The sequence below is a fragment of the Oryza sativa genome, chromosome 2 (genome assembly GCF_034140825.1).
Source record: "Oryza sativa Japonica Group chromosome 2, ASM3414082v1".
NCBI classification, from domain to species: Eukaryota; Viridiplantae; Streptophyta; class Magnoliopsida; order Poales; family Poaceae; genus Oryza; species Oryza sativa.
In genome coordinates, this window is record NC_089036.1 from 30227987 (window position 1) to 30250431 (window position 22445).

Sequence of the window (22445 nt, forward strand, 5' to 3'; positions counted from 1 at the left end):
TTTTGAGGGTCACCAAGTGAACTTATTCCCAAAATCCAATAATACATGGTTCGAACATGGGCTGGCTATATATAGCTCCTGGAGTTTAGTCGTGACAGAGAAGTTGCATGGGCCATACATGATTCTGTCACGCGTCGTTATTACTACGGCAAGCCTAGTTGCCATCCCAGTATCTAAACAGGAGCCGTCACGAGTTACAGGCCCGAAGCCTAAACGTGCACGGTGATCTTGTTCGCCTTCTCCTCGTTGCTGTCGAGCTTGATGCCCTTGTACCACACGGCGCACGCGACGTACACGGCGAGGTCGACCAGCGAGAGCGCGGCGAGGAGGAAGTAGAACCTGTCGAGGTGGCCGGAGTTGAGGTTCCCGGGGATCCACCCGGGCCGCCTGTCGCCGGCGGTGAGGCTGGTGACCACGCTCACCAGCATGATGCTCACGTAGTTCCCCAGCGAGATGGACGCCATGCACAGCGAGCTCCCGAAGCTCTTCACGCCGTCGGGGGCCTGCCCGTTGAAGAACTCCAGCTGCCCCACGTACATGAACACCTCCGACGCCCCGATCAGCGCGTACTGCGGCACCTGCCACAGCACGCTCAGGGAGCTCGGCTGGTCCGGCGCGCCCACCCGCTTCAGCCGCTCCACCTCCACCACGCCGGCGACCACCATGGCCGCCATGCCGACCACGAGCCCCACGCCCATCCGCTGCAGCTCGGTCAGCCCCTGCGGGTTGCCGGACAGGCGCGACATGACCGGCACGAGCACGCGCCGGTAGATGGCGATGAACGCCAGCACGCTGAGGATGTCGAACACCGACATGCTCGCCGCGGGCACGTGGAACGACCCGATGTTGGTGTTCATGGTGGTTCCCTGCTCCACGAACAGCGACGCCATCTGGGTGAACACCACCGAGTATACGATCGTGCACAGCCAGATGGGCAGCATCTTCAGGATGCACTTCACTTCCTCCACCTGGGTCACCGTGCACAGCCTCCACGGATCCTGCATGTTCTCCGGCGTGCAGTAGTCCTCCTCGGTGACCGTCGCCGCCTTGTCAAGGAACCTGAACACCAAAACACGCCACCAAATGCACATCGATTATATAGGAAACTATTCTAATCCCTCGAATGGATATTCCCTCATTTGCTTAAAAATTATCTAAACGGTTATGAAAAATTCTGAAAAAATTTGATAACATTCATACAACACATATATACATCTCCACAAAATCTTAAGTCCAAACTCAACTCACACGTCGAGATATAAAAAAGACAAATTCAGCATATGAATAGTAGCGTACTGTTTATATCTAAATTTGTTTTTTTTTCTCGATGTGTAGATCGAATTTGAACTTGAATTTTGGTGGACTAGTAGGTATCATTATACTCTACATTGTCAAAAAAAATTTTAGAATTTTTCACAACTATTTACATCGAATTTAGAAGAAAAAGGTATACGAGGGGATATCCCCTCGAGGGATTAGAATCCACTCCCGATTATATATCTCGAATCAACACTGTTTGATGCCTGAGTCAAACGGCAAATCGATCAAAGTGCATTGGCACATCGTTCAAACAAGATATTCACCTGATCTGGTCGCTGTGGAGGATCTTTCGGATGCCAGCAATCTGGGACTCGTCGCCGTCAACCTCGTGCAGGAGCTCGCTGCGTGGCACCTCGGCGCGCCACTTGCGGAACGCGGCGACGAACACCTGCGCGATGCGGGTCAACGGGTTGCCGGTCGGCTTGAAGTGGCGGTAGTTGGGGGTGCCGAGCAAGAAGAGCACGAGCGCCATGGCCGCCGCCGCGGCCGAGACCCAGAACCCCATGACCCACCTCCCCTCGTCCTCGTAGTACACCAGCACCGTGTTGGAGAAGAGGGAGCCCACGTTGAGCGCCAGGTAGAAGTAGCTGAAGAAGGCCACCTTGGAGCGGGCCTCCCTGGGGTCCGTCTCGTCGAACTGGTCGGAGCCGAACGTGGCGATGGACGGCTGGTACCCTCCGTTGCCGAACGCGATCATGTAGGTCGACAGGTAGAAGAGCGCGACGCCGGCGCTCGACGGCGCGTCGCAGTGCTCCCCCGCGGCGCCGCAGCCGGTGGGCTTCACCAGCAAGAACCACGACGCGAGTGACAGTATCACCAGGCCCTGATCATCAGCAGAAAGTTCAGAACAACACACACGACGCGTAGTTCAGCAAGATCATTCCAACAACAGAAGAGCTAATTAAAAATAATAATAATATAATTAACTTGACCATCGTACCGTGACATAGATCATCTGGAAGATTGCACACGTGATGTATCGGCCCCAGTAGGAGTCGCTCATGAAGGCGCCGATGAGGGAGAAGATGTAGACCGTGCCGGTCCACTTGCTGATGCTGTTGGCTGCCTCTGCGTTGTCCTGGTGGAGCACCCGCCGCAGGAACACCACAAGGTTCACCCCGACGCCGAAGAAGGCGCATGTCACGAGCCCATAGTTGACTGCATCAGGAACACACCTGAATTAACTGTCCAATCGATCCCAAATCCAACTTGTAACAGCTTATATATTGAAAAACAAGATTAGGTAGATTCTGCACATGGCTTTGGAAGTGTCCTAATGCAACACAAGGTTGAACTTTTTTTTTTTTCGGGAATACGAACACAAAGGTTTAACACAGTTCACAACAATCGGTCTTCTGAAGTAAGGTTTTAGTCAGGTTGGTTATTGCCCATGCAGAGTAAATCTGGATGAAGAGCAAAACGCGTAGTGTTAAACCTGAAGAGTACAGAATTGATAGCTTTCCAACGGTGGATCAACCTCCAGGTTTGGCTGCCACTCAACTGGCTAGAAGCTCTGCAAGAAGGATTATTCTTGAAGGTTCCAGTTGGTGGAAATCTGAAGTCTGAACTGCATACAACTCAGACAGCGAAGTAGGAATTTACTAGCAAATAACAAGCTATAAGGTTGTGATCACACTATGTGCTGACAATATTAGTTCATAGTTCTTTGAAGACTGAAACATAACCTAATCTAATCAACAACCAACGTTGTCATGTTGGGAATCCAAGAAAAGCAGTTTTTCAATAAACAAGAAACCAATCTTATTAAAACAGTTAATTTGTAGATATATGAATAACAGAATTAAAGTAAAACATAGCTTTACCTAGCAAGAGGATGGAAGATCTCCAATTCCCAGTTTTTGCTTTAACTGCCGGATTTCCTCGCCTGTCCATTGATCCATCTTCAGTGATGTCAGAAATCCTTTTCGAATCGACAGCAGTTGGAGCCATTGCCTTGCTCTATGAATTTTCCAAACAAACAACAAAACGCCGATCACCTAATGGCTGATTTAAAATTTTATTTCAAGAAACAAGTAGCCAAATAAGAACTAAACAATAGGAAAAAAAAAACGCCGATCACCTAAGCTCTTTTTTTTTTCTAGCTTTGCCAGTTCCAGAAACTACAATTTCATTTTCAATAATTGTCTAGGTTTGCATTTCCACCTACCAATTAGGTGGTTTATGTTGGACAATAAACATCATGGGTCCGATGAAGAGACAAGGGGTTGCACTCACGTGTGCGTAGGTACAGGTGCATACGTAATGGTTTGTGTACATATATACATCTTTGGTGTAGAAAAAAAAAAACTTCCATTAATGTCAGCTGGAGTATCGTTTCGGTTCGATACTTTAAAGTCCATCGATACATGAGGATGACCTTTCGTTCAAAAAGAAACATGGAGATGGCAGTTGTTTAGTTTCTTTCTTTCCTTTTGATGTTCCTGGACCCTTTGCAATTAAAGGCCAGAGTTCATCTTTACTTGCAATAGTACTCAGATGAAGCAAGTATGCCGCGTGACTCTTATCCGAGCGAAAACAATGTCATGCTCGAAACGTTTCTTCTTGGTTTAAAATAATACCCCTCCGTCCCAGATATAAGAAGTTTTAAGATTAGATACGATTATTAAGAAAGTAATTAGAAATGAGTAGTGGAGAGTTGTGATTGGATGAGTAGTGGAGGTATGTATGAAAAGTAAATGGTGGGGATTGTGATTGGTTGGGAAAAGAATATTAATGGAGAAGTTATTATATTTTATGACAAATCCTGAAGTCTAAAAATTATTATATTTTAGAATGGAGTACATATATAAAGGGCGGAGCTAGCTACGTTCATCACCAAGGTTAGCCGATGAAATTCCAAAATCATTTAGTAAAGAAAAAATTTATTGTACTTGAGAAAATATCTCGAGATATCAAGTTTTCTATATTAAAATTTTTACGCTATAAATATTGTACCTTTCGGTGAATAGTAAAATTATCCTTTAGTAAGATATTGTTTGAATTGATGGCTCATCACGCTATATAATAAAGCTGACGCTGATGATAGTTTCGACTGATTTCGCCTCTTACTCTATATAACATTTTGTTCATTACGCTGGAGCGTGCACCAAGCGAAGAACTGGACTAACTAGAACTCGTGTTGTGCCTGAAGATTGTCCCGTGGATATACCTTACCTTTCTGTTTGTTGTTATATATCGTCGCCCTTGTGGATACTTTCTCGTTTTTTTTTATCAAGGGAAAACTTCCGGGCCTTTTTTGCTTTAACCTGTGCGAGACAATCTTGTCAGAGATGCACTAAGCAAGTAATTAAAAGCTGAAACGACTGAAGAAAAGATACCTAACACCGACAAAGGGGCCCTCGTCCTTTTCCGGGGGCCCATACGTCAGTCGGGTGTTTACACAGCCCATACGAGCTGAAACTCCTTTTTTTTACGTGATAAACAAGGAGCTTGAGTGGTGGCACCAAGCTTGTGCACAGTGCACAGTCATATATCAGACTATTCATAACTTACAGGGTACCACTACCATCTCCAAACGTGATGGCACATGTAGTGTATATCACACGGCCACACCACCGGCCGGCCCTACGTACATAACACGTACGCATCTCTTTGTGCAAGCGTACCTTCGCTGATGAACCCTCCGGTGCGGACGCGCAGCGGCGGCAGCTCGCACTTCTCCGGCGACGGGGACGACGACAGGCACGTCACAAAGGAAGCGACGACCTCCACGACGACGACGACGCAGCTGCTGCCCAGGCGTCCAGTCATTTACCGGCGCGAGATCAGAGTGGTGTGTGGGCTGGTGGCGAACACCGCAAGCCTTACCTAGCTAAATCTCCTCAAACAACAACGCGGTAGCTCGATCGCGCGCAACGACGCGATCGGTGAAACGCCGTGCTGCCGCGCGCGCGCGCGCGTCGGCTGCTGTGATCACCCGCGCTCCCTGATGGAACGATCTCTTGTACCGCGCGCGCAGACGCAGCCGGCCGGCGCGAGCGCGACGGAGACGCGCGTACTGGGAGGTGTGGGAAATGGAGGGGGGGGGGGGGGGGGGGGGAAGCTAGCTAGCGAGATAGCGGGTCGTGTGTCTGGGCGGTGTATGGGGCGCGTATTTATGGGCGTGCGTCGGGGTCGGGCCGGCGGTGTTGGATGCCGTTTTCGTTTCCTCCTGCGGGGCCGGGGCGAGTAGTGGCCGACACATATGGCACTGTGGTTGTGTGGCAGCGTGCATGGGCCGCGCCAGCTGTTTCCCTTTAGGCCTTTTCCGGCCCCAAAATAACGGGGATCCTGTGAAGTGCTTGGCAGTAGACCAGAGAGAGGCCTGTGAATTTCACCGGGAGTACGTAAGACCGTGCGTATGCTTAATCGTCAGAACAATGCACGCACGCACGTCTCTAGTGCGTGTACAACAGTACAAGTAAAGTCAGATGGATGGACGGTTGATCAGGTTTAGGTCGCCGTCGCGAGGACAATGCTACTGCTGTTCGTAGCGAAAAAAATGCGTCGTATAGTACATAAGGGGTACATGGCGTAATGAGCTGGAAGTACCACACTTTAGTTAGTTGTCCTCCATTTTTGCCATTTAGGCTTGTTATAAGCTACTCCCTCCTATTTTAAACAACTATCCAAGAAACTATTTATCTTTAAATCTTGACAATCGTCTTTTTTTTAAAAAAAACACTGAAAACTTATATTATTGAAGTGACATTCTGAAGTTGTGACAGTAAAAACGAAACAGTAATACTCCTATTTAAACTAGATACTATTATCTTGAACTCACCCGGTGAGACCGATCAATTTTTTTTTCACGAATCTGCAGTTCGTATGGTCACTAGTACTCCAGGACTACGATTCCTTCGGGAACAAAAAAACGGTAGAGACACGTGAAAATAATTATTGTGATCGAGATGCATCGTTTTAACTGGCTAAGCGTCCTAAAAGGATCTCAAGGACAAGAAATTAAAGCGGGTCGCTGTGCTTGCTGGCGCGACGTGATTGAACAACATTGCGACCTAACGAAGGACGTAAGACATACATTAATTTTGGAGGTATGATTATGTTTTCAGTCCCATGGATACAAAATTAAAACCATATGTACTCTGAACTCTGAAGTTCCGAACCGTAGCCTCTCAAAGATTCTCCGCACACAAAATATGCAAACAACTAAAATGAAATGGATGGTTGCGCTTTTTTATGCATGAGGAGTATGTTACAAACGAGGAGAAGTACTACCAGTACACGCTCTATGCAAATGTCCTTGTTGATCATATATTCAAGCACGTTGCTCGAGTTCCTCCCGCGTGCCACGTCCTTGTCAGAAATTTCGAGAGTTTTGGCAGTTTAATTTGTCGTTGGTTTACTAGATATATGCGCAACCACATCAGCATGACAGTACGTAAAACATCAGACGCATATATAAATCCGTGCGGCATTCAACTGGCAGCTGCATCGTTCCAAATTACTGTAACCTGTGCAAAATGCCAAAATCTCCCTTCCTTCGCGGATGTTCTCCCTCCCCTCCTCCTTTGACTTACGTAGGCCTCGACCGGCCGGTTACAGTCTTACGGATAACTTATGCTCCAGCGATGCAGCTGCTATAGACTGTCGTCATAACAAAGAAATGTTGTTTAATTACGTCCTCCTTATTATGCCACTTCTAACAGTATTAGCTGGCATGCAGCACGTCCCTACGACGACTCTCCTGCGGCCGGTACGTGTCGTGAGATCACACTACTCACTACACCAGCTCACTGCACTGCACGTATCACCGTCTAGTGATCAACTGATTATCCTACTGGTTATAAGGACGCTAGATTCTCGCCTATCCGACGCACAGCTCACGAATCCGACACGCGCGACGCCCTCCACGCCGCACGCCCACCCACATGCCGTTCACTCCGCTACGCCGCTAGCTGCCCCTGTCGCCGTCGCGGGCGGCGGCGTCAGCGGCGTACGTACACTAGGGACAAAGCCAGCTACCGCACTGATGATCACCGCGCGCGCCGTAGAGTCCAAAGCGAAATCGGCCACACACACTCTGCCTGCCGCTGCATATGCATGCGGCAGTGCTCTTGCCAAACTACGTAACGCATGCATGCACCGATCGAGGCGGCCGCCGTCCGATCGATCTCGATTGCCTGACGGCGCGATCGTGCAACGAATCTTGCACAAAATCCAGGCATTCGGGCGAAGCCGCGAACGTCGCGGCTCCCCTCCTTTTGCAGACATGCGTGACCGCCGCTCACAGTGCTATTGCTTTCGCTGACATAGCGAGTGAGACACCGAGACGGTCGTCGGTCGAGCAGTGCAGCGACGCATGCACGCATGCGGCAGTCAAAGCGTACGTATGCTTTTTCTTTCTCTCTCGTACGTCGATTGGGAGAGGTCGTCGTCTCTGGTGTACAGTGTACTACTCTCTCTACTTCTCTAGTCTCTGTAGTCCAACCAAAGAGAGGCAGCAAAAGATCAACATGGATACAGCCAGAAGTGATAAGTTATCACTGGATCCAGGTCACCTTATGCATGCGTGCCTCCAGATCAAGTGAATTGTGCAGCATTGTCGCTTTCATTAATTAGTTGTGTCACGTCAACGTTCTTGGCCTGTTAGCAGCACTCCAGTCTCCAGCTAGTGCTCCTGTGTTTTACGCTTTTGCTGCTGTTGGATGTTGCCGACCGAGGTCGCTGATAGATGCTGGATTGCTGCCGACTTATCGCGGTTTGTTGGAATCTTCCTCTTTCAGACACAAAAGAAACAACTTTGTTGCTGGACCCGTCAAAAGGTAGGGGAGAAAAATAAAAGGCAGAGAGGATAAGAAAATATCGCCGGTGAAGTCGATGTGGCGTTTGACAGAGTACAGTTGCGTGAATGCGTCGATCGTCGATCACTGTAACGGACCAAGAACACTTCAGTGGATATTAGCTGTATGACTGTATCCGGTTAGCTCAGGACCTAGCCATATCTAGGGTCCGCATATCAACGAGAAAAATGAAAAGCGAAACAACAAAAGGACTCAAACGCCCGTGTAGTAGCCGACATGTCTAATGTTTTGGAACAAGTTCACTTTGAGTCTCTTAAAAATGACCCGAATCTAATCCATAACCCTAAACTGCAAAACCAGATATGTCGACCCTCGAATTATTGAAACCGGTGTAATTTGACTTCCTTGGTGGTTTTGGAGAGCGGTTTCGCTGACGTGGCGGTTAGGTGGCATTTGAATTTAAAACGTATATGTGGACTCGGTTGTCATTCACACACATAAAAATTGTGGGGCCCACTAGCATGTGGGCCCCACATGCCATCTTCTATCTCTTTCTTCTTCCTCCCTGCTCTCTTTCTTTCTCTTTCTCTTCTCTCCCCATAATTTTTAGGGTAAATTGAAACCATGCCATTATAATTTTGCAAAGTTTGAGATATACCATCGGTATCTCAATGACATGACATGTAGAACCCACATGAGTCAATCACATGTGGGTCAGGATGGCATATCTCAAATTTTGTAAAATTATAATGGCATGGTTCCAATTTTCCCCAATTTTTATGTGTGTGAATGACAACATGTGGAGTATACATTTTTAATTCAAATGCCACCTAAGCGCCACGTCAACCCCATAGACTAGGTCAACACCACCACGTCAGCAAAACCGTCCTCCAAAACCACCAGGAGAGTCAAATTGCACCGGTTTCAATAGTTTGGGGTCGAGATATCCGGTTTTGCGATTTAGGGTCATGGATTAGATTCGGGTCACTTTTAAGGGAGGCAAAGTGCACTTATTCCTAATGCCTTCTAACACGATTTTTACGGCCCGTTTAGACCCATAGCCCACAACTCCAGTTGGAATTCACGGCCCATTATAAATTTATGGGCCCAGATCACGGCCCATGCAGAAATAACTGCGGCAACTGCTCACTGCTCAGACCAACCAGAAGCCAACCGGAGTTAAGGAAGAAGGGAAGGAAAGCCACCCGAGCAAGCGGATCACATCGAGGTAGGGGAGGACCGGAGGAGCTGAGCTCAGCTCGGTGAGGGGTGGACTGGGAGTGCGTGGGTGGGTGTGATGGAGTGGACGACGGTGGAGGCGGCGAACGGGGCCAAGCTGAGCGTGCGGCTGTTCAAGCCGGCGGCGGGGGCGGAGGCGGCGGCGGCGGAGGACGTCGCGGTGGTGCTGGTGCACCCCTACACGATCCTGGGCGGCGTGCAGGGCCTGCTGCGCGGGATCGCCGAGGGCGTCGCGCGGCGCGGGTACCGCGCCGTCACCTTCGACATGCGCGGCGCCGGGAGGTCCACCGGCCGCGCCTCGCTCACCGGCTCCACCGAGGTCGGGGACGTCGAGGCCGTCTGCCGCTGGGTCGCTGACAATCTCAACCCGCGCGGCGTCCTCCTCGTCGGCTCCTCCGCTGGTAGGTTGCTGATTTTTCTTTTTCCCCAAATGACGTCGGTGCCCTTGTTTCATTCTCACCGAAGCTTCACAGAAGAGGGTTATGGTAATCGACCAAGTGATTTGCTCATTAGAAACTGTATTGATCTAACTGAATATGCAATTGGCGATTAGCCACTTAAATGGACCTGCAAGAAAATAGAAACAGCTTGTGCGTTGCAGCAGAACTGAAGTATCAGGTTTTTGGTCTTATGGATTTGGCATCAAATATACTAGCATGTTATTATTTCAGTGTCTTTGAAGTACAAATACAGAGTTACCTGGGTATTAGTCACATTGATTTGTTTTAGGTGACTCTGTGCAGATGCAAAGTAATCCACAAGAAGTTTCAATGGCGAAATTTCCCTTCTGTCAGGGTAGCCTAGTGTCCTCAGAAGCAACGTCTCTTGCTTGTTTACAGCTAGAACCATTGTTTTTCAGCAAATCCTGACTTTAGGCAATATATCATAACCTATTTTTATGAGCATATTTACATTTAGTTGGTTGCTTCTAGGTGTACCTACTTCTGGCCTATTCATTAGCTGTGGCTACTGAGACCTACTCAAACTGAACCTCTTCACGCGCTGTTCCCTGGACTCCAAAGTCATACATATAGTTATGATTTAAGATTTATGAATTCTTATGATTTAGTTATGTCAAGTTGTCAACAGATAGTGCTGCAAGTATAACTGATTATGTGTAAAACAATTGTGTTAAGATAATGACTCATATTCCACATACAAGTTTTCTTCAACCATTCTTGCAGCTGTTAGATCATGCTTAGTCATATATCTATATCCACTTTCCTGATGCAGGAGCACCAATAGCGGGATCTGCAGTTGATAAGGTTGACCAGGTCATTGGTTATGTTAGCATTGGGTACCCATTTGGTCTAATGGCCTCGGTCCTATTTGGCAGACACCACAATGCTATCCTCAAGTCTGAGAAACCAAAGTTATTCGTCATGGGAACTAAAGATGGCTTCACAAGTGTAAAGCAGCTGCAAAACAAGCTCAAGAATGCAGCAGGACGGGTTGATACTCACTTGATCGAAGGAGCTGGCCACTTCCAAATGGAAGGCCCTGCTTTTGATGCACGAATGGTTGACCTTATTGTTAATTTCATCAAATCCTTGCCCAAATAGCATTGACAGTGACTGTGTGCAAATTTGTCATGATTGTAGTGAGTTAGTGACAAACAAAAGAAGCTATTGAACAGTGCATTCATGGTGTGTATTTTCTCATCTTGTAATTGTACACTTGGTGTTGTAATTTTAGTTCAATCCGTGTTTCTTTCGAAGCCTAGTGTAAGATGATGAGTTTCAGATACAATACATTTACAGGATATGACATTTCATGGTTTCAGTCATCAAGTTGTTACCCTGCACTGTGATCAATTTCTTCCAGATGTTGCCCATTCAGTATGTACATGCTTCTCCTTGTGAGTGCAAGTGGTCAATATCCTTGCCATTTACCAGTCCAAAATATATACTCATTTTATGATAATGGAACCCAACAGTTTCCTGGTTCAGGTAGGACTTCTGTCTGTCGAAGTCTTATATGTTTGTTGAACTGTAACTTTATCTTGGTTATATAAATGCTGTTGATCTCATCCATTTTTTGTTGTCAGGCTTTTGGTGGCCTTTGTGACGATGAATGAAGAACCGAGTTAACAGTTTCAGAATCCTGTTGATCCAAAGTATATTCTTTAAACATTTTGCCCGGGCCACGTTAGATTCGGCTGTGTTGTTTGAGGGGTTTTGTCAGCTATTAAGACCTGACTGATGAGCCAACTAAGATGGGAAAGCATATGCAAGGTTGCTATTCTCCTGCTGTTGTTGAGTCTGCAATCCTACCAAGAGCTAAGTGCCAGTTAACTTTCTGTCAAAAACTGGTGCAGAAAAAAGACTTGCAGCTTGCAAGTTTTTTAAGCTTGTAGCCAGTTAACTCGTCATAGGTTAGACTTGAATCGAGCTAAGAGATGGCTAACTCAACTTGCATAGTTATGCTTCTACAGAAAATTGGTGTCTACAGTACTTTTAGTTATCTGTCAGCAAATGGTGTGCTGGTGTGGTCATGCAGTGCCCTCAAGAGTGTGGTCCTAACTTGCTTTGCTTTACTTGTAAAATCTGCATCGCAGCTTCAGTGCAATGTTTCCCCAGCTGATGCGATACTGATGAGACTCACATGCTGATACAGAGGTACTAATGAAACAGGCAGGCTTTTCTTGCCCATCTCATGTATCCTGATGACTGGATTATACGCTCACGAGTCATGAACTTATCCGATGATAAATATCCGAAATGAAGAGGTCAAATGACCCCCCCCCCCTATCCAAACCATATCTAAATTTCAAAAGAACTAGCTGGATGGCCCGCGCAATTGCGCGGCTAGCATCCAAACAAAATCATATCTTTTTCAGTATTATTTTACTTAAGATTTATTAAATAGCTATCCCTATACTTTTAATTATATAGTTTTTAAAAGTCACATCAGCTGCTACCCCTTACTTTTATCAGATACTTCTTTATTTGCTTGCTCGGTCTACCACTATTTTTATTCATTCTCCTTAAAACCTTTAAAATTTGGATCTTATTTGAGTTTATTATCTCGTTGGGTTTCGTTTTTATAATTTCTAGAAGTCCCGTCGAACGCTGCCATTATACTCCTCTACGGGCCGTCCACTGTCTTTTCTCTTTATTATCATTGGGATTTTACAAATCGAATATAATTATCGTTCGGGATCATTTTTTTACTTTCTATAAGTCCCGCCAAACTGTCAGTGGCTTTGCCATTATACTCCTTTATGGCTCGCCCGCTGCCTCCCTTCTTTATTGTCATTGAGATTATAAAATCGAACATGATTATCATTGTTTTTTTTTTACTTTTTAGAAGTTCCGAACCTTTAAAAATTGGACCTTATAGTTTTTAGACTTTATTGTCTCATTGGGTTTCATTTTTTATAATTTTTAGAAGTCCCGTCAAACAATGCCACTATACTTCTCTACGGCCCATCCGCCGCCTATTCTTTATTGTCATTAGGATTCTAAAAATAGAACATAACTATCGTTGGAATTCATTTTTTATTTTCTAGAAGTCTCACCAACTGTCGACGGCTCTGTAACTGTACTCCTATACACGCCGCACTCTACTTCTCGTTTTTGTTATCATTAAGATTTTTAAAATCGAATATGATTATCAATGGGTTTTTTTTTACTTTCTAGAAGTCTCGGCAACAGCCTTATCCGTTTGCTTCACGTCCTACCTGTCGTCCCTTCTTTTAATAATCATTAGGATTCAATTTGGTGTTTTACTAACAGTTTTTATATGCCGTATCAACCGCTACCACTCTACTCTTTTATAGGCATGTTAATTAATTTATCTCGTCATGTGTTTTAGATAGTCTTTTTTTTCCAATAGTCTTTATTTTTTATCATCAATTTTTGTTATTTATAAATTGTATTCCTAATTGAATTCTTTTTTCTTTTTTAATTTCAGAATTTATTTTTTTTCAAAATTTAATTAATACAGTATAGTGTTCTTTTAATATTTTTATTTTTTATTTTTTGAATTCCAGTTGTTTCAAAATTGTATTCCTACTTGAAATCTCTTTTATTTTTCTAATTTTGGATATTATTTTATTTTTTATTATGAATTTTAATTAATCTCGTATTGGGTTCATATATTTTCAATATTGCTTATTTTTAATTTATATTTTCAATATTGCTTATTTTTAATTCCGAATTTCAGTTGATTTTAAATTGTATTCCTACTTGAACTCTTCTTTTCTTTTTCTAATTTCAGATTTTATTTTTATTTTTATTCCGAATATTAACTAATTCGTATTGGGTTCTTATATGGACTCCTATCTCAATATTCCTTATTTTTCAATTACGAATTTCAGTTATTTTTAAATTATATTTCTACTTGGACTCTCCTTTTATTTTCTAATTTCGGATTTTATTTTATTTTTATTGTGAATTTCGATTAATCTCGTATTGGGTTCTTATATGGACACTTCTTTTAATATTGCTTATTTTTAATTCCGAATTTCAGCTATTTTTGAATTGTAGTTCTACCTGGACTCTCCTTTTCTTTTTCTCCGATTAATGTGGGAATTTTTAGCCCCCACAGACAGGGGCGGAGTCAGGATTAAAGGCCACCGGGGTCATCAACTTAAAGCTTTTGACAGAATGGAAAAGAAGAAGATTAAAGAAGACATGCAAAATGAGTTTATCATTAGCACAAAATTAATTAAGTATTAGTTATTTTAAATTTAGAAAATGTATTAATATGATTTTTTTTTAAAAAAATAAAGAATTTTTTTGAAAAAATATACACCGTTCAGCAGTCTAAAAAACGTATGCATGAAAAACGAGTGATCTCCTCTCTTTGGCTTGTGAATGAACGTAGCCTAATAACAACTCTACACTTTTATGATATTCGAGAGCAGAATTCCTGTATCTAAATGAACACCGCTATAATTTTGATTTAACTAAAAGACTAGGTAGATCATTTTTTTGTTCTCTCGATTAATGCAAAATCTTTTTTAAAGTTGTTCTTGTGTTTTTTATCGATCACCAGCAACGAATGAATGATAATTGAAATAGGCTAAGAGCATTTCCTTTCATCATACAAAGAGGTATAAATCTGAAATTAGCTAGTACTAACTGCTTAACTGACGAAGCAAAAGCACAACGACGAAACAATTAATTACAATGAGGCTTAGGAAACAAAAGAAAATTGACTCGGGCTTTGTGCATGCTAATAAAAGAATCATTAATCAACTAGGATCGTAACACCACCAAGTAAATTGTTTTAGTTTCACGTACTACGTGCCAGGTGAAGACGATGGCTGGGGTCATTTACCATCTTATGCCGGGGTCACAGCTGGTAGAATTTGAGCATCACCGTGCATTCGCTGGATGTCATCGGTGTCAGATCACCCCGGTCGTTAGACTGTGGATCCACCCCTGCCCACAGCGAACGTGGTTTCTCCTTTGAAAACTGTCTTAATAATATAATTTAATAATATAATTGATAGACTATATCTTTTATAATGTACTCCGTTTGTTCAAATGAGTACTAGCAGCGTTCATAAATTCCGTTTGTTCAACAAGCTCTTGTCAAAACAAGCATGCCTCGTTTGCAAGTTAGCGGTGAGAATTGAAGGACGGTTAATTGGGAGAAGGTATATAATGATGACCTGACAGCAAGAGGAACATGTACGTCTTCTGTATAAATGCTTGAGAGAATCATCTCAAGATACACAGTACAGTAATACAGAGATACAGTAGTGCTATTGCACTAGCGATCAGTACAACCTCCTGGTTGGCTACCTTGATAAGAAACTGTATAAAAAGATGAATTCAAATTCAAAGTAAAAGAGATAATACAATAAAAAAGTATAGCATGTGTCAGGATACGGTATAATTTAATACAGCCACTTGCTGCAGCAGCTGAAGTGTGCTAAGATTTGTCTCTTCATGGTATTGCAGTAAATAGAAGAGACCTGATCATTCTTTACTCTGAAATACTATACTGCTAAACTTTTTAACTTAGCACTGTTTGAGAAGTATGAGGGCATCTGCATGACTTGCACTAGGAAGCACAGTACGGAGTAGAGATGAACAAAAACTGTGTTGACCTGTTCAAATGAATTATAAACACGAAGTTTTCTTAGGTAAAGGCCATGAACAAAATATTGATCTCTATCTGAAATAAACACCTGTACAGTACAGGAGCATTGCTCGCCTGGAAGCTGGAGCCAATCGAGAACTGTGGCATCGCTTTGAAAGCAAAATGACCTTGGACGTCAGGGTGTCAGGTGTTGCCGTGTTGAGTTACTACTGGCTGTCCTAGGTGTTTAAACATCCAGAAACATGGAACAAAAATCCCATCATGGTAAAAGTAAACCGCTTCCCTAGGGCTAGGGATCCTTCTGTCTTTGCTTTTTTAATCTGGAAAATGGCAAGAAGCCAAGAACACACACTCTCTCTCAGTATTTTTCAACGGTTGGTAAGCTGTAAATAAAAGCATAAACAAACAGCAAATGACTCCTCAGTAGTAGTACTAGTACAGGAGTAGCAGTACTCCCTTCGTCCCATAATAAGTGCAGTTTTGCACTATTCACCGTTCGTCTTGTTTGAAAAAAATTTATGATTAGTATTTTTATTGCTATTAGATGATAAAATATGAATAGTACTTTATGTGTAACAAAATTTTTTAAATTTTTTCATAAATTTTTCAAATAAGATGGATATTCACGACTACACTTATTTTGAAACGTAGGTAGTATTAAAAAAGCTTCATGAGAAGAACCAAATCTCTCTCTCTCTCTCACACACACAAACCCCAGCCAGTGCAGCTGCTGCTGCTACCCCAGAAGCTATTGGAGCCCAACCATCCAGAACTCCCAGACCCCAGAGCACTAGTTGTTCATTTGTAGAGCCCTGAGTCCTCTCCTGCTTCCTGAACACCACATCCCAATCTTTGCTGAAACCTCCCGATCCGCGGGTACTTCTGGCATCGCAAACCGAATATTACCGCCGATCCATTGGATACCCAGCGTTTCTTTTCCTGTAGCACCTGCGAAAAATTCCATCTTTTTTGGCTACCAAACATGAAGAAATGGGATGCATGATGCTGCTTGGAGTGGACGCCAGCTATATGGAAGGTGAGTTTCTTGCTTGTCATCCGTGGAAAGAATGGTTCCGATATTGAATCGGTCCTTGTTTTATGTTTCTTGTTCTCTATCGAAAAAAAAAATCCTTTTGTTAAACTTATCTTGATAGATGCGTATTGCTTGCTGTTTTGTATAGTTTTCATCTGGATATTTATGTTGCTTGATCTGGATTTGCAACTTCTTTATTGATATGGATCTCAATAGACCTCAAACTTTATTGCTTCTGCACCCCAAGAACCCATTTCATCATGAACTAGTTAGATGTAACAGCATGTTGTTCTTGGTATTACGACTGCAGATTTCTAGCCTATCTTCTTGATTGGATTGTCGCCATCGCGAGGTATCTCGGTGAAATATTGAGTACTTTCCTTCCAAATAGCAACTAGAGAAAAACATAGAGCAACTTCAGTAGAGCCTGCAGCTTCAGTGATTGTCTGAATAAATCTTGTCACTGCTAAGTTGGATAGATGGGTAGAGGAAGAGGCAGAGGAAAGAAGCTAACGATTGTCCGGAGCCATGAAGACAAAGGAAGCGGCGCTGAAGAAGCTATGCCTGCAAGAAAGAGGAGGGGAAGGCCACAAAAGCGCTTCGCCGATAAGATTGATCAAGTAGATGTGGAAAATTTTGTAGACAATGTAATTGATGGCGAAGAAGTAGAAGGTGATGATGTTAAGCTGAAGGCATCAAGGCTAGACAAGAACACCACTGCATCTGCTGCTGGTAACAAGAGAGGCAGGCAGCTGAAAGAAAGCTCCAATCTTGTCCTGGAAGAGAGTAATTCCAGTGTTCGATCAAGCAGTGATGAATCAACTAGGACTAATGGATTCAGGCAGATTGGAAGCCGGCGCAAAAACAAGCCCAGGCGAGCAGCGGAGGCAGGGCTAGAATGCAAGTGAGTCCATCTACACAATTTTTCAGTATTCAGTAGACTTCATTTTTTTTTTCTCATCGTCTTCTCTTCAGTAGTTCCTCAATGCTGCGAAATGTAAGCAAAATTATGTACTGATTGCTCAGGGTTTTGCCAATGTTGAGGCAAAACAAATGAACTGATAGTACTGTACACCAACAGGTGTTCAGCTGCTCTTCCAAGCTGAATACTATTTTGGCCTGCTTGTAGCAGAGCTCTCAACAGCTGGTGATATTAGCAGAAATTCCTGCAATCTTGATTCTCTTTGCCTCTTAGAGCAGCTCAGTTTAGTTGCTAAATAGACGGTGTTCCTAGCCTGGCAACGCTGGATAGGTTTGTTCTTACCTTATCTTCTGAGTAGTGAAAATCCAGTCTGTTTGTTTTTTAATTAGAGCTGTATTTCTAAACATTTTTATCTCCATTTGGATACTGTCATATTTCACATTCATACTTGAGAAAAACAGCACAGTACAGTTGCTTATGTATATATGTACAAGTGTAAAACCGAATTTGGTCTACCATTATATATGTAGAGCGGGGTTGGGTTGCATCAGGAGTACTTCGAAACCAAATTTTTGCATCAAAAATAGAATATTTTTGGTATAAACTCATCTGAATTGTATCACTGTTTGATAGCGCCGTATTTACAAACGTTTTTGTGTCGGCTGAGTACTAAACCTGAGAAATAAACCGAGGGCGTTAAGTGTAGAAGTCAAAACTAAGCTAATGGTTTCAGTGGCTAAGAGTATTTTTAAAGCAAGCACTGTCTGGTCTTGGAAACGTGGTTAATGGGCCACCACCACGGTAGCACCAAACTAACCTTACCAGTCATGTGCTGATCCTGAGGACAGATCCAACGTATAATAAGCATCTCGTCGGTCATTTCGCTTTGCCATGCCCAGCAGTGGCATCAGGCTGCAATGAGCGCGCACCATAATCATCTAGAGCTAGAAGGGTGTGTTTAGTTCATGCTAAAATTAAAAGTTTGGTTAAAATTAGAATGATGTGATGGAAAAGTTAGAAGTTTATATGTGTAGAAAAGTTTCGATGTGATAAAAAAGTTAGAAGTTTGAAGAAAAAGTTGGGAACTAAACCACGCCGAAGACACGGCGAGGTTTGGCACGGAGACGTGGCATCGATGCAGGTTTCACTGTAGAATCAGCGCAGAGGAAAGCAGAGCGCGATTCATCAGAGGCGCCGATTCGTCTGGTCGCCTTGACCCGCCCTCGTGTCGTCTCCGGTCGGGACGCGGGAGCTGAGCGGGCGGCAGGCAAGCCAAGCGGCTGGGGCCTTTTCGGCAAAGCCGCGCCACTTTTTACCGCTCGTGACTGGAAGAGAGGCCGCACGCCACGGACGCCACCGCGCCGCGTAGACGGTTGGGAAAACCACGGCGAGATCACCATGCCCCGCCCGCGGTGGGTTGGCACTTCGGCACGGCGGTCTCTCGGAACGGGAGTGAGTGGCAGGGACGTGCGCGGCGCGGCGCGGGACGTGGCCGCGAGCGGTGGCAGCCGGAACGGGGAATACGGGGTGTGTGTCTGGGTGATGCTGTCGCGCGGTCGCGGGCGCGACATCATGATGGATCGCTGGCGACTTCGGCTGCCGGGGGCCGCCACCGCCACCTCCCGCGTCTGCGTCTCCACCGGTTTCGGGCCCCGGCGCGGCATCATTGGGCAACTCTGCATCTCGGGGGAGAGCGGGGTGACGGCTACCCAAGGAAGGAGCCAAATAGATATGGGACTCCACGTGCTGCAAAAACCACCATGATTGACTGCCATACTACTATTCCAAAGTTCATAGTATTTCCATGCCAAAACAGTGGAACACTCCGCATACATATTTGACAGTTACCTCCGCGTGAGAGATCAGAGAGTTAAGCATAAAGAAAGAAAAAGATAGAGTTAAGCACAGATCTTAAAATCAAATGGATAAAAGTACGTAATTTTGAGGCACACAACTTATACGGATAGATATGTTGTGAAAACCTAAAACTATTGTAGGAAAAAGAAATGAACGTTTAAGATTTGTGCATGTCATCGTGAGTTTATTTTTACTTATAATGATATGGATAAATTTGAGACGTCTATTTTTATATCCTATAATAATACCTAGGTTTTCAATATGGTTTCTACTGCATATTTTAGCTTATGCTCATACAAACTCAGTTTCATTGAAGTGTACGAATCAGTCATGGCTGTGAGGCCCGTGACACGAGTGAAAGGCCCGTGAGGCCGTGAAGCCACGCGCGAGCCGAAGTGGGCAGCCCACGTAGGGAGGAGGCCCAAGGCTCAAGCCCGCGCCAACGTTGCGGCCGAGCGGGCGAGCGGGCGAGCCGCGAGCGCCGCCGAGGCCGAGCCGAGTGAGACCACGCCGCCCCGTCCCCCCTCCCACCCCCTCTCTCCTCTCCTCTCCAACCACGCCGCGATTCCCCCATTTTTACCTCACTACCTCCGCCCCCGAAAATCCCAACAATTTTTTGATCCTTCGCCGCCGGCAAGCGCCGCGGAGGGTTCCCCCCAGGTAAGCCACGCGCTGTCGCCTCCGCTCGATCGCCCCGCCTCCTGTCCCCGCCGCTCGCCGCGGGCGTCGCTCCGGCTCAGATCGACCAGATCTCGATCCCGTTTCTAGGGGGTTTGGCTCACGTTACTGTTCGTGCAGGGAGTGGAGAGGAGAGGAGCGGGCGGGTTGGTGTTGGGAAGGGAGGGATGGGGTTGGAGGAGGACACGCCGGTGACGAAGACGGTGAAGGCCGCGGCGACGGGGCTGGCCGCGGGGACCATCTGGGGCACGGTCGTCGCGACATGGCACGACGTGCCCCGGGTCGAGCGCCACGTCGCGCTCCCGGGGCTCATCCGGACGCTCAAGATGTGCGGCAGCTACGGGGCCACGTTCGCCGCCGTCGGGGGCCTCTACATCGGCGTCGAGCAGCTCGTGCTGAGCCAGCGCAAGAAGAACGACTACGTCAACGGGGCCGTCGGCGCCTTCGTCGCCGGCGCCACCATATTCGGCTACAAAGGTTAGCTGATGCTGCTCGCCCTGTTCAACACATTCACGTTTGCATTCATTCACACTTGCTAGTGTCTGTGTTCTGTGTGTTTTCAGGCGGATTAAACCCTAACTGGTAGCTAGATTATTTACATTATGGACTTTTCTACTTAGATTGAAATTGGATGATTCAATAATATTTACTTCGTGTTCCATAGATCATCAACACTATTACCTTAAGATATAGGAACCCTTTTACCTTGGTCATGTTAACTTATTGAAAAATATCGTCGCGCTGGTTCCTGTATCACTAAGGTCTACACGTAAGCGCAAAACTTTTAGGATTAAACACAGTTTATATGCACAATAGTTCCATGAGAATCATTTCCATCTAGGATTGAACACGTTCGTTCAAAAATGTTGACTGCTTGAGTTAGCTGCTATACTAGGCTGACCATTTTTTGGTGGGTGTGGTAGAGATATAGGTTGCTAGTCACATGCTTATGCACAGAAAATATGTGGACAAACATGTGACTAACCTAGGTTGTATTGATCAAGGAACCACCATTAGATACCTGGAGCATTTTGGATTGGTTCATCCTAAATTTGGATGATGGCATAGTTTGTGCTCCTATATCAATTGGCTTCTGGTGACTACACAGTAAGAGTTATTGTGTGGACAGATACGGGTCAAACATATGTTAGAAATATTTGACACTATTTTTGCTCCCTTTTTTTAAACATAAGATGGATTCTAAACAGGCTATGCTTTCAGGAGCATGAGCTAATCCTCACCATAAAAGTACTTTTGTTTGCCTGATAATCTTGCATTGAGGTTGCTATGAGGTTAATAAGATATTTATCTTATGCAATAATTTCTTCTAGATGATGCTAGACTAGATCTAACAGCCAGTTAGGCTTATGGAACTCATTAGCATCACGAGATAACTGTTATGAAACAAGTTAGAGACAACTTTGAATAATGGCATATGTTTACCATTCAACCCAAAAAAAAAGCATTTTCTTGTGGTAAAGTAGACAAAGCTGTGGTGTCATGGGCTTCAGAATGATATTATGATGTCATTGGCTAGTATCAGCTGACAATGTGCTTTAGAATGATATTATGATGTCATTGGCTTGATCATTTTCTATTCGGATGCTCTATTGGTTGTATTTTTATTGCAAACAAAGAACCTAAGTAGGACTAATCCAGATTTTACAAACACTTGATGCCCAATGAAAATTTTTATAGGGGATTCTTAACAGGTGCCCCATGATATTTTTCTGCTGTGCGTAGTATGTTCTTGCTTTGTACCTGAACAGCTGTTCCATGTGTATCAGTTTTACTAAAGGGGTAGTACTCAGACATCTCACGAACTGTTAACTTTGTTTTTACCTCTGCATATCAATCAATGGTTATCTACGAAGCCAGCATGTAATGATCGTATTTGTAATAGTCTTGTCTTTATTTCACCAATCAATTAGTAATTTTATAGTTCAGTATATTGGCTAGAAAGACTCATGTCTGTTAATCTGGAAATGCCCAATTGGCAGGAAGGAGCATCCCTTCTGCGCTCATAGCTGGTTCTTGCCTGGCTTTTACATCTGCTGCGCTGGACGTTGGCGGCAACACTACCAGAGTGGACAATGGCAAAGAGTACTATCCCTACACAGTCGAGAATAAGCCCGCTCATTGACTGAAGTTCTGTACGTGTAGCCCAAGTCCTGCAAAACCGTCAGCTCGGTGAATTTTGAAGCTGATGCTTACTTTCATGTCTGTTTTGTTGATGTACTAGCTCCTTTGCAAATCCTTGGCATTGTTGTGCTCGAGAGAGACCTATACAACAGTCTCGGAATAAATATTTTTGCTTGCTTTATCGTGATCATCGATCACAATAAACGCCTTCACGATGCTTGAAACATCTGGTTTTGCTTGCTTTCTCATGATCATAAATCACAATAATTATTTCCTAGCCTCGAACATCATGTGATACTGAAATTTTCATACTGGGATACTGGTCCTCCCGTTTGAAATCAGAAAATCTAGAGTGCGGTGCACTTTGGGCCACCTTTTAGTTTCACATTGGACCACCCTTAATTCAATCTTTTCACTTTAGATTATCTAACTTTAG

The 22445-nt window shown here is 44.5% G+C and overlaps 4 protein-coding genes across 9 annotated transcripts; 3 read left to right on the plus strand and 1 right to left on the minus strand.

Moving 5' to 3' along the window:
• On the minus strand, positions 1-5349 carry LOC4330525 (protein NRT1/ PTR FAMILY 7.3). Of its 4 annotated transcripts, none has more exons than XM_015768025.2 (7): positions 5149-5349; positions 4947-5068; positions 4495-4586; positions 3144-3279; positions 2261-2478; positions 1584-2143; positions 1-1059 (listed from the first exon to the last, which is right to left on the minus strand). In XM_015768025.2, the coding sequence occupies exons 4-7, from the start codon at positions 3268-3270 to the stop codon at positions 210-212; spliced, it is 1755 nt and encodes a 584-aa protein (XP_015623511.1). In that variant the 5' UTR covers positions 3271-3279; positions 4495-4586; positions 4947-5068; positions 5149-5349; the 3' UTR covers positions 1-209. The 4 variants fall into 4 exon arrangements, with proteins under 4 accessions (XP_015623511.1, XP_066163962.1, XP_015623510.1 ...); XM_066307865.1 differs by having other exon boundaries at positions 4490-4586; XM_015768024.3 differs by having other exon boundaries at positions 4947-5349.
• A 3943-nt stretch (positions 5350-9292) lies between these two features.
• Positions 9293-11106, plus strand: LOC4330526 (uncharacterized). Its single transcript, XM_015768216.3, has 2 exons — positions 9293-9721; positions 10554-11106. The coding sequence occupies exons 1-2, from the start codon at positions 9379-9381 to the stop codon at positions 10880-10882; spliced, it is 672 nt and encodes a 223-aa protein (XP_015623702.1). The 5' UTR covers positions 9293-9378; the 3' UTR covers positions 10883-11106.
• A 5014-nt stretch (positions 11107-16120) lies between these two features.
• Positions 16121-17582, plus strand: LOC4330527 (uncharacterized). 3 transcript variants are annotated; one of them, XM_015768444.3, is made up of 3 exons: positions 16121-16413; positions 16721-16762; positions 16882-17582. In XM_015768444.3, the coding sequence occupies exon 3, from the start codon at positions 16890-16892 to the stop codon at positions 17316-17318; it is 429 nt and encodes a 142-aa protein (XP_015623930.1). In that variant the 5' UTR covers positions 16121-16413; positions 16721-16762; positions 16882-16889; the 3' UTR covers positions 17319-17582. The 3 variants fall into 3 exon arrangements, with proteins under 3 accessions (XP_015623930.1, XP_015623931.1, XP_015623932.1); XM_015768445.3 differs by having other exon boundaries at positions 16890-17582; XM_015768446.3 differs by lacking the exon at positions 16721-16762.
• A 2159-nt stretch (positions 17583-19741) lies between these two features.
• On the plus strand, positions 19742-22235 carry LOC4330528 (outer envelope pore protein 16-3, chloroplastic/mitochondrial). The gene is made up of 3 exons (XM_015767437.3): positions 19742-19849; positions 19988-20344; positions 21868-22235. Exons 2-3 carry the CDS (start codon positions 20035-20037, stop codon positions 22008-22010), a joined length of 453 nt encoding a protein of 150 aa, XP_015622923.1. The 5' UTR covers positions 19742-19849; positions 19988-20034; the 3' UTR covers positions 22011-22235.
• Positions 22236-22445: the final 210 nt, after the last annotated feature.

Excerpts from the sequence above, each read along its gene's own strand:
- LOC4330525 (XM_066307864.1), bottom strand. The coding sequence starts at position 4,729 with ATGGGCTGTGTAAACACCCGACTGACGTATGGGCCCCCGGAAAAGGAC. Across the intron at positions 3,280-4,489 it reads ACAACAAACAGAAAGGTAAG|AGCAAGGCAATGGCTCCAAC; the intron begins GTATATCCACGG and ends GAAAATTCATAG. Across the intron at positions 2,479-3,143 it reads ATCTTCCATCCTCTTGCTAG|TCAACTATGGGCTCGTGACA; the intron begins GTAAAGCTATGT and ends TTCCTGATGCAG.
- LOC4330526 (XM_015768216.3), top strand. The coding sequence starts at position 9,379 with ATGGAGTGGACGACGGTGGAGGCGGCGAACGGGGCCAAGCTGAGCGTG. Across the intron at positions 9,722-10,553 it reads CCTCGTCGGCTCCTCCGCTG|GAGCACCAATAGCGGGATCT; the intron begins GTAGGTTGCTGA and ends TTCCTGATGCAG.
- LOC4330527 (XM_015768444.3), top strand. The coding sequence starts at position 16,890 with ATGGGTAGAGGAAGAGGCAGAGGAAAGAAGCTAACGATTGTCCGGAGC.
- LOC4330528 (XM_015767437.3), top strand. The coding sequence starts at position 20,035 with ATGGGGTTGGAGGAGGACACGCCGGTGACGAAGACGGTGAAGGCCGCG. Across the intron at positions 20,345-21,867 it reads CACCATATTCGGCTACAAAG|GAAGGAGCATCCCTTCTGCG; the intron begins GTTAGCTGATGC and ends CCCAATTGGCAG.